Here is an 11,136-nt window from a genome sequence, read left to right as displayed (position 1 = left end):
GGGGCGCTGAGGGCTCCGGGACGGGCAGTGGCTCAGGGGTCGGTGTGGGCTCAGGGATGGTCTGGGGGTTCCGAGGCGGTGGCGGCGGCTGGGAGCTCAGGTCCCGCGTGGCGCGCTCCCGCGCGGACCGCCTTCTCCAAAGCGCCAGAGGCGGCCGGGGCGGGGGTGCTGGGGCTTCCGGAGCCGGCTCCCCCCACCCCCGGGGAAGGAGGAGGAAGGGGAGGAGGAGCCGGGCGTGGACGGAGGGGCTGCGGGGGGAGCCGAGCAGTCCCGGCGCCGCGCGCGCTTGGCACTTCCCGGAGTGGGAACTGCGGGCTGTGTCCCGGGCCGGGGCCCGCGCCTTGGAAGGAAGGCCGCAGGGAGGGAGCGTCGGAGGGGACGCGAGGTCCACAGGGTGCGGATCGGAGCGCTCCGACGCCCCTGCCCCGCGCCGTCTGCGACACCGCCCCCAAGCCGGACGGGAACTGGAGGCGAGATGCCCCAGACCGGCTGGAGGTGAGCGGGACCCCTGATGGCAGAGCCAAGCCAGGAACTCAGGCCTCGGGGACCCTCCCCGTCTCGGGACCCGCAGAAGTATCCCCACCTATCCTTTCCGCCCTCTGGAGCCTTGGCCTGGCAGCTCTGCCAGCTGTCACCAGCCTTCATTCAGACATCCAGCTAACCTCCCAGGTCCATGAGAGCCGGGCCCTGTGCTGGTCCCCCCTGGGAGGGACCACACTTTGGGAATTCACCCTCTAGTGAGGGGGACAGGTGCAAAACCGCCCTCAAGGCTGACTGCTCTGCTGGGAGTAGGAGCCCCCATGTAAGATTGCCCCTCCCCTCCCAAGGGACTGACATACTAGGTCAAGTTTGGAGGGAGGGTCAGAGATGGAGCAGGGAGGGACGGACGAGATGCCTTTCAAGTTGTATTAAACTGTGTGTGTCATTCATAGGAATGGGCTGTCAGGGGTGTGGAGGGACTCAGCACTCACACAGCAATTTCCATACAAGCTCAGGGGGTTCTTGCCCTCCCCTGCACTCCCAGCAACAGAGGGAGGGATCCCAGATGAAGAGCCCGGCACGGAGCGGGGAGGCAGCCAGCTGGCTTATGTGGCCCCCTTCTAGCAGATGGTACAGCCTCAGGTGAAGCCAGGTCAGATCAAGGGAACATTTTAGGGGCGGTGCGTGTGAGCCCAGCTCCGCGTGGAAGATGTAAGGGCCACAAAGGCATAGGAGATCAGACACTACCCCTGAGGACATGGGCCAGCTGGCAAGAGAGGATGGGTACCTTCAACCCAACGAACCTGGGTGCTGGGACCTACCACGGGAACAGTTCACTCACCACCCGAATAGGAGCCACAGATGTTTACGGTCGGTTCCCCTCCCCTACGGTTTCTTTTACTATTTCCCCGCAAAGAACATTTATTTCTTCACCTCTAGGGATACACTGCTTTCCGAACAGCTGAGATCCTAACCAGGACAAACAGACGTTCCTCTACTTCCTCTTACTAGAACCCAGTTTTTTAAAACTGTGTTTACCGTAGCTCCAGCTACCATATGGACCAGATGCAGCAGGGACATGTAGATTGGGTAGTCAGAGAATCCCAGGATCGATTAGTAATGTCTGCCATGGGTGTTGGCTTAGGGAGTTATGCCATGTGTACCTGGTGTTTCCATAAGTCTCTCCCCAGGGGCAGATGTTGGCTGGCCCCAAATGGGCATGACATCTAAGGCCAGAGCTCCCAGAATGTTCCTCCTTGATGGGATGAGGAAGCAAGAAAAAGCACATCTGGAGCCCATGGGCCAAGTTTAGCAGCAGTCAGCCCTGAGCCAACGTTGTCTGAGGGTTTGGCCCAGTTGAGAAAACCCAGGAGAGCCTGAGATGATGAACAGGCAGCAGCCAGGGAGCGTAGTGCGAGCTGCTGGCTCAGCCTGGGACTGGGGGCAGGACCCAGGGGGCTCTCCCTTCTCTCACCACTTTCTTTCAAGGCCCTTCCTTCGCTGCTCACTGGTTTGTACTTAGAAAGGCAGTGGGACTATGTCAAGAGCTGGTCCCTACAGTCAAATCCCAGCTCCGCCCTCCTGGCCATCTGATCACAGCAAGTAACCTCACCGCTCCCCGTGGCCTCACTGCCGCAGACCAAACAGGGACTTTGCACGTGCTGTGCCGAGCGCTATTTCAGCACTCGCGACCCAGCAGCCTCCAGTTCTTGTCAGTTCCCTTAGGAGACCAAGACCCACCTGGGCTCTCGGAGGATGCCTCCCCCACCCCCCCCGATGGGCCTCCTTGTCCCTGTGCTGTCCTCGCCCTGCAATGTGTACCCAGGCTGGTCCTGGCAGCAGTAGGATGAAGAAAGCTCTTACCCATAAATGTCCTCTGCGAGCCTCTGAATCATCGCTCTCGAAACTTTTGTCTTGGAATTTGTTCTGTTGCCCCCAGTTGAGTGTGTCAAATAGGGAGGCCCAAGGCTGGGGGGGGTGGCGGCTATAGAACGTCACTTCCCTGGGAACAGCTCCCGAGTTCAGCTGGCTCACACATGGATCAGATTTGGGTTCAACATTCTCCGCCAGGGAAAATAGAAGCCCTGAGAAAATTAGAAAGAAATAGAAAGAGGCTTCTCCTCAGTCACAGTGAGTCACCAAGAGAAACATGAGCGAAGGCCTGTGGGGAGCTGGGCCCTGGGGTGGGGTGGGCAGGGAGTTGGGGGCCCCCCTGCCCCCTCCCACCCGAGAGTCTGGGCAGGTGGAGGGGGGCTGTGCTTCCCTCGGTGGGCAGGGCTGGGACTCTGCTTAGCTTTAAGACATGCACTCAGGAAATCCCGCAGACCTAGGCCCATCAGGACCTGTCATCTAAACCAAACTCCCCAAGGGCAACAGCCCAGGCCGGGAAGAGGCAGGCCAAGAGGTAGGAAGCTTGTGGCCTCCTGTGGCTGCCTTTCACCCTTCTGGGATCCAGGCCCCCTGCCAGCGGGTGGGGTGTCTGTACCCACGTCCAAGGGCTCTCCTGAGCTAGTCTGGGAGTCTGCTGGACGTCCTGGGTCCCCTCACCTCCAGCTTCCTAAGAGAAGGCTGGGCCTTTCCCTCCTATGGAGCGAGGCCTACCCTAGGGACTGCAGGAGGACTGGGCTTAGAGGCAGAGACAAGGCAACATCTCACCCTGGTGGATCTACCCTTGCTGCTTCCAGAGTTGGGGAGCAGAGTTCTTGGGGAAGCCTGACATGGGCTGTGTGTGTGTGTGTGTGTGTGTGTGTGTGTGTGTGTGTGTGGAGTTTTCCTGCAGCCTTGTGAGGGTCAGGCTGGTGGAGCCCACAGATGCAAGGGTGGGGAGAGGAGGGGGCGGGGCCCGCACTCTCACTTCTGACCAGGCTGGGGTCGGTCCTGTTTAGCTCACGGGCCAAGAGCTTACCTCTGAGGGCCATTGAGAAAGAACCATATGCCAGGAGGGCTGCCTGCCAGGGTGGGAGGTCCCCAGGAGAGACACCTGGTTGGGGGCCGAGGTGCCCATGCTTGGGGTCAGCAGCAGGGGCATTGCAGAGGTTTGCAGAGACCCATCTGGGAGGAATGGTGCAGTGCAGAGGCCCTGCGGGCTGCAGCGAAGGGCGGGGTGCGGGGGGGCAATGGCGGTGGGGGAATGTGGACATGTAGGCAAAGCTGTCACATGAGGGCTTTGCTCCTGTCAGTAATGCCTTCAGCGGGGCGGGGGTGGGCGGGGAGCCAGAAGCTCCCACGTTGGGAAGAGAGTGAGTAGGTGGAACGGAAATGGAACCCACCCTCTTCCCACTATGGTGGGGTCAGTCCCACAGGGATGAGAAATCGAAGCTTTGCTGTAGGTCAGGCTTGCCTTGTTAATGCTTTCCGATGCAACAGCTTCCTGCATGAAAAGAAGAACCCAGGATGGACCTGGAGCAGCAGGGAGAGGGCCTGTTTCCTTCTGCCCATCCTAGAAGCCACACTTAAAACTATGACCTTGAATAACTCGGTTTTCTCAGGCTTTAAGTTGGGAGGTGGGGAATGGCTCCATGACCACTAGCAGCACCCCGCCCCTGTTAGGAAGGGTCTCCCATTCAGACAGGCCTGGTCAAGCAAGGTTAGCCTCTTGTCTTTGCAGATCAGACCGTTTGGATCTCGAGGCAACTCTGGCTGGAGCCTTGGAAGGCATGAGGGTCAGTCTTATCCCTGCGTGGGCCCCAGGTGACCTTGATCCCTTCCCCTCTCCCACCAGACCTCAGGGTGGGAACCCTGAGATCACTACAAACCTAGTGACCACACCTCCGCACGAGATGGAGAGGTGATGGAGTGGCCCCATCCGAGCACTCACTCTCCGCGTCCAGGGAATGAGGGGGTCCCCGGAGGAGGGTGCCCCGAACCCTGGGTGGCCTCTCTTCCCTAATGGGAAGAGCCATGCTCTGGGACTGTCAGGGAACTCATCCATTCTAAAGGTTTCGGCAGAGTCTCCGCACCCAGGGGCACCACACCGCAGCTTCCTGAGTGTCTGAAAAGATGCCCCCAGGCCGTACTTCTAGGACTGCCAGCCTCGTTGGCAGGAGACTGCCTCATCCCATGTCACTGTAGCCTGAGAGTCCATGATCTCATCACCCTCCACTTCCTAGCCCCCAGCCCGCCCCTATCCTGCCACAGCACCATCCCCCCTCACTCTGGGTCCCCAGCGATCTAAGCACGTGTCTGTGGGTGTGTGTCCCTGACTGCGGCTCATTTGTTCATTGGGCAGGTCTCCACGGAGCTTTCAACGAGGTCCAGCCCTGAGCGTGGCCCAGAGACCCAGCAATCCTGGAGGTATCCTTCCTCTGAAGATGTTCAGGCCAGAGGGAATAGGATGTGAGTGGTTGGACCTCCGGAACAGAGGGCACAGGGGAGGGCATCGAACCCCGGGAAGTGGAGTCCTGCCCTGTGGGAGAAACGGAAGGGGGATCCCGGCGGGGGAGACGCTGTCCCCTGGGCTCAGACTCCTCAAGTCAGTTGCCTGCATCTCAGGTCCCAGCACCCGGACAGTGGGCTGGGCAGTGATGGTGCTTTAAATGCTTGTAGAGTATATGCGCCATCTTGCCCCATTTTCAAGTAAGGAAACTTGGGCCCAGGGAGAAGTGATGTGTCCAGGTCACAGCATGTCAGTCATGGCGTGTCTATGAGGCCAGACCGAATGCTCTTTTCCATCCGGTTTACACAGCATCCGGCATCGGCCCACAAGGCCGCGGGGCTACCAGCCCCTCCTGCTGAGGCCTGAGTATCACCAGGAGCCACCCTGGTGCCTCAGCCTGGACAGAGGTGGGAAACTCACCTGCCAAAAGGACCAGCGAGTCCCACTTCTGACTGCGGCAGCCGCAGAACACTGGGGCTGGGAGCAGTAGCGGCAGAGCTCCTCCAAGGCTCCCGCGGCCTCCAAGGCAGCAGCTCAGACCCGGCCCAGCTGGCCCAAATGAGTGTGTGCGGTGAGGTGGGGGTCGGAGTTGTAACTGGAAGGCTCTGGAGGCCGGGCCTCGGGACAGCAGGCCCTGGGATCAGGCACCAGCCCTCCCAGTCTCCTGGAGTCCTGAGTTGGCCTCGAGGGACCAAGCGAGAAGGACCCAGGCCCATCCGGTCCCTCTGCCCCTCCCTCTTGGGGGAGGGCTCTGGAAACGCCCTCTTGTCTACAGTTTGGACAACACCGGGGGATGAGTCTGCCCGGGCTCACCAGGAGGGTGGTTCCCAGAGCCATGGGACCTGGGGTCTCCCAGACAGTGTCTAGCTGTCCGCGTAATTGGCAGAATGATTTTCTTGGTTTCCAACAACTTGAAAACCACATGTGATTTTCCACAGTCCCCAGGCCCGGACTGCTGAGTGAGCAGAGTTCACCCGAATTCCTTCCACTCACTGCAGGACCCAGCCCCCGGGAGACTGGGGGGTCACTGCAGCCGCGGGGGGGCTGATGGGCTGAGGGGCGGGAGGCGGGCTTCCAGTGCCTGAGTAATTCTGCAGCCCGCAGACTGGGATGAGGACAAGGGCTGCGTGTGGCAGTGTCATGTGCCAATCAGCCAGGGTCGTCCGGTTCCAAACAGGCTCTACTGGAAAAAAGTATGCTCACCATTCCTCCCACCTTCATCTAAATTGACTCCGACGGATTGAAGATGTAGATGTTGAAAGAGAAGCCATCAAAGTAGTAAAAGAAAACATAGAAATCTGTGCTTACCATCTTCGTGGGGGAAGTCTTTCTAAGCAGAAACTGTAGAAGGATGGAGAATTTTGGCTGCGTAAAAGCGCTAGCTTTCTGTTCAGAATATCCTGAAAATGAAATTAACAGGCAAACAGAACACTGGAAATAGGTCCACAAGCCCTAGGTCAGAAAGCGAACATTTTAGGAGCTGCCCGTGGCCTCAGAGCCTCTCTCCAAGCCTCAGTTTCTCTCCTCCTTAAAATGGGATAATACTGACAGTATCGCTCCTTGTGAAAAGGGCACAAGGATTCACTGAGATAAATCTAGAAAGCTGTGCCTGAAACATAGTAATTCTTTGAGAAAGGGAAAACATTCTTTACATTTTTAAAGCTAATTTGACCTTGTTTCCATTTTTAAAAGTGAGCCCTGAGATAGAGGCCAATTCACAAAAGAAGCATAAGTGGGGACTTCCGTAGCGGTCCAGTGGTTAAGACTTCGCTCTTCCACTGCAGGGGGCACAGGTTCCATCCCTGATCGGGGAACTAAGATCCCGCATGCCACTAATAAACATATGCAAAAATGTTGACCTCATGAAAAATTATGCAAATGCTAATTAAAATACACTGAGTAGTACTTTTCCAATATCAAATTCCCAAAGATTAAAATCCTCCTGGTGGGCTTCCCTGGTGACACAGTGGTTAAGAATCCGCCTGTCAATGCAAGGGACGCGGGTTCGAGCCCTGGTCCGGGAAGATCCCACATGCCGCGGAGCAACTAAACTCATGTGCCACAACTACTGAGCCTGCGCTCTAGAATCCGCGAGCCACAGCTACTGAAGCCTGTGCACCTAGAGCCCGTGCTCCGCAACAAGAGAAGCGACTGCAATGAGAAGCCCGCGCACCGCAACGAAGAGTGGCCCCCGCTCACTGTAGCTAGAGAAAGCGCGTGTGCAGCAATGAAGACCCAATGCAGCCAAAAATAAAATAAATAAATGTATTAAAAAAAAAAAGAACCCTCCTGGTGGAGGCGGTACCAGGAAATCACTGTCTGAGCACTGTCCTGCAGGATCATTTGGCTGCAGAGATCAGAAACCCCACTGTGATGAGTAATTTTGTGTGTCCCCTGACTGGGCTAAGGGATGCCCAGATCAACGGTGAAACATTATTTCTGGGTGTTTCCGTGAGGCTGTTTCTGAAAAAGAGTCTCTGATCTGAATCAGTGGACTGAGAAAAGCAGATGGCCCTCCCCAGTGTGGGTAGCCCCAATCTCTGCTTGAGCTGGGACGTCCATTTCCTGCCCTTGGACATCAGCTCTCTCGGTTCTCAGGCCTTTGGGTTTGCATGAACTGCACGACTGGCTCCCCTGGGCCTCCAGCTTGCAGACGGCAGATGGCAGCCTCCATAATCATGTGAATCAATCCTTCCTAATAAGTCTCTCTATATACGTGTATATGTATCCGGCGGGTTCTGTTTCTCTGGGGAACCCTGACTGATACACTCTCTAAAGCAGCTGAGCCCTGACAGGCAATCCCACAGGTGACTGGTAGGACAGAGGGCCACCACGTTCCCCTGCAGCCCAGCCTTCACTGTTCACCCAGGCCCCTCCATACCCCAGAACTTCAGCCTGGACTTCAGCTCGATGAATTTCCCAGAGGGGACTTGGACCAGGCAACTGGACTCCACCCTATACCTTATTTCAATCAGCCGCTGGAGGGGTCGGCCGTGTGCCCAGGTATGGCTGCACCGGCCACCTCCCCTGGAGCCAGAAGAGGACCCGAGGCCTGGGTAGGCCCTGGGCTCATCTTCTCGGGAAACTGGACGCCAGCCTCATAAATGAGCAGGTGCCCCAACATCTGCACCCCTCCGCCACTCCAAGAACAGATTTTCCCGTCCTGAAGTGCATTGTGACCTCAAGGTGGGTGAAGCCTGTGACTCTGGAGGTGACGAGCCTGGGATGTCCATCCTGTCCACAGGGACTTTGGGGAATGAGGTGCTGCATTAGCCCCCGAGAAAGCCTCCTCTGCCCCACCCCCCACCCCGCCCTCAGACTAATACAACACGTTCCTGATTTAGTGGGAGGAAATCCCACCGACAGGTGGGCACGTCCTGCCTCAGGGGACGTATTTGCTGTTCCTTCTGCCTGCAGTGTCCTTCCCAGCTTCTCACTGAAGCATCCCCAGCTGCCCTTCGTAAAACTTCAGCCCTCTCCTATATCTGCCAAAACAAACCATCCCACTCTCCTACTTTATTTTTGACATATTGACCCATTGAGCTATACTGATGATGCTAATGGCTCCAGTTAAGTGGCCTCCCTGTGCCCATGCCCTTTGCTCTGTGCCTTGTAACCTTGTAGGCCCCTCCTACTCTGACTACAGGCTTGGCCATGTGATGGCTTTGGCCAGTTGGACAGGAACAAACTTGGTCCAAGGAGAGGCTTGAAAAAACACTTGAAGCATCCTCTCTCCCCTTCCCCACAACCTTCCAGAAGGATGAGAGCACACCTGGGCTGTCCTGCCGGAGGACAAGACCACAAGGAACAAAGCCGAGACCATGCAAAACAGGCTGCCACAGCCAGTGGGACACCGGAGGGAGACCAGCGAGACCAGCCAAGCTGGGCTCCGATGGGCGGAGCTGCCCAGGCAGCTGGCAGGCAGGTGAGCTAATAAATGTGATTGTCTTAATCTGCTGAGTCGGGTGGTTGGTTACTCAGCAATAGCTAACACTTATCTCAGATGTTTATCATCTGTCTCCCTACCAGCAGTGCCAGTGTCGCAAGACCAAGGGATCAGGGGCTGTGATATTTCCTACTACAGCTCTCTGGCCCACAGAGGCCCTGAGTAAATATTTGTTAAATGACTAAATACAGGATAAATACCATAACAGAATCTTGTGAGACAGACAACAGCCCTGGAGCTAGTCAGAACTGAGTGGAGGGTGGTACTGACACTGGTGAAGAGAATGGCTGTGGGTGAGCACCAAGGGAGTCTCGATAACTGATGCAGGTCCTGTCTGTGAGCTTCAAGACAAAGACCAGGGCTTCCCTGGTGGCGCAGTGGTTGAGAGTCCGCCTGCCGATGCAGGGGACACGGGGTCGTGCCCCGGGAAGATCCCACATGCCGCGGAGCGGCTGGGCCCGTGAGCCATGGCCGCTGAGCCTGCGCATCCGGAGCCTGTGCTCCGCAACGGGAGAGGCCGCAACAGTGAGAGGCCCGCGTACCGCAAACAACAACGAAAACAAAACAAACAAACAAACAAAAAAAGACAAAGACCAGCTCAGAGTCCCCTTCCTTTCATTTTGTTGCTCCTCCATTCTCAGCATCTGGCTTCCATCTCATGATGCAAAACAGCTGCTTGAGATCCAGTCATCATTGCATCATCCCAGCCAGTAGAAAGGCATAGTAGGGCACAATCTCTTCCTTTAAGAACTTCTTCTAGAAGCTCACACAAAGCTCCAAGTTCATTCCATTGGCCTTGGCCAGAACTCAGTCACAGCCATACCCAGCTGCAAGGGAAGCTGAGAAGTGTAGTCTTTTTTCTGACAGCCTTGTGCCAGCTATATGTGAGTTCTGTTATCAAAGAAGAATGAGATAATAAATACTGAGGAATAATTGACAGTCTTTGCTACAGTTGACATTATTTTCATTTTTGTGTCTGGTAAGATTACTAAGATCTTCAAAAGGTGTTAAAAAAAAAACTAGCATCTGGTAGAGGAAGGTGTGAAAGCTGAAATCCCAGGGAAGAATAAGAAACACATCGTGATATTAGCCATTTTATAATCAGTTTGTGTGTAAGGTATTCACACTCTTGCATGTTTGTCTGCAGGCCTGAGCCAGAAGCCCAGCCAACAAAAACAAGAAGCGCTGACCAGCTCTGTGGGAGGAAGGGGACCCCTAGCAGGTGTGCCTCCCCAGCTCCACAACCCCTGCCATTAGCGTGGAGTTTCAGAACGCCCCCAAGGCTGCTGCAGAGCCCAGAGTTCTCAGTGTTGAAACCCATAGCTGCCGTCTCTATCCAGATCTTCCTCCTGAGAGCCAGGCTTCTCTAAGAAGTTGTTCACACTCATTTTTCCACTTGCTCAGTCCCAGGGAACTGTTCCTGCACCTGGCACTCTCACTAGGCCCCAGGGATCGCCCAGAGCCACCAGAGGCCCCGTCGTGACCTCCTTCCGGGCTGGCTCGCCGTCCTCCTCCCCTGCTTCCATGGTGGCCTTTGCAGCACCGGTTCCCTCCCAGTACACACCACGCAGCCCTCACCCACCAAAGGCCCAGACCCCTGCCCACCTTTTAAATCATCCACTGATAGTTCTTTGCACAAACACCATCCCAAAGAGAGAAGGGGTCAGACTCCATGTCTAGAACCCCAAAGACCTGGATTCTGGGAGATCACCATCACATGGGCCTCCGAGGCCAGCCCTCAGGGTCTCCCACGGGGAGGTATAAGCTCAGTCGAGCCAGCCCTGGGCCTCACAGGCTCACCTCGGGCACAGGGTCATCTCCTAGCAAGAAGCACTAGCTGAGGGCAGTAAGAATAGGATACACGCATTTAGTGCCAGGAAGACTCGCCCAGCCAGAAAGTGTCCACAGACTGGCTCCATGTGTGGGCATGGCCACCCCAAGTCCACACAGGGAGGACCCGTGCCCTGGGAGCTTTCTCTCCAGCAGAGGAGACAGATGCTCTGGGCCAGTGGGCTGGGGGACATGTAGGGGACCCAACCCGGACCGGGGGACCAGCAGAGGCTTCTGGAGGAAAGAGTGAGGGGGATGAGCTGGGTGAGTCCCTGCAGGGAGGGGACGGTAACCCAGGAGCGGGGACTGGACATATGAAGACCCTGCTGTAGGGGAACTGCCGCGGGGATCTCAGGATGGGCATAGTGTGGGCAGGGGGCTGAGGGCAGCGTGAGGCCCGGGTAGGTCAGCAGAGCCCTGGAAGCCAACTTGCACTTGGGTTCTGTGCTGTGGAAAGTGGGACTTCGTGCAGCTGAGTGGAGATGGGGAGGGCAGAGGGGTCATG

General features: G+C 56.7%; 1 protein-coding gene across 1 annotated transcript in view; it reads right to left on the bottom strand.

The window, feature by feature from the left end:
- Window positions 1-10,327, bottom strand: part of AEBP1 (AE binding protein 1) — a 19,672-nt gene extending 9,345 nt beyond the window's left edge. The window contains 2 exon segments of the mRNA XM_024742729.1: window positions 23-508; window positions 10,241-10,327. Of these exon segments, the coding sequence (XP_024598497.1) occupies window positions 23-508; window positions 10,241-10,327 (573 nt within the window).
- Window positions 10,328-11,136: the final 809 nt, after the last annotated feature.

Source organism: Neophocaena asiaeorientalis, unplaced genomic scaffold, assembly GCF_003031525.2.
Source record: "Neophocaena asiaeorientalis asiaeorientalis breed wild unplaced genomic scaffold, Neophocaena_asiaeorientalis_V1.1 scaffold137, whole genome shotgun sequence".
NCBI classification, from domain to species: Eukaryota; Metazoa; Chordata; class Mammalia; order Artiodactyla; family Phocoenidae; genus Neophocaena; species Neophocaena asiaeorientalis.
Note: the sequence above shows the minus strand (reverse complement) of the source record. Positions and strands in the feature narration are given on the sequence as shown.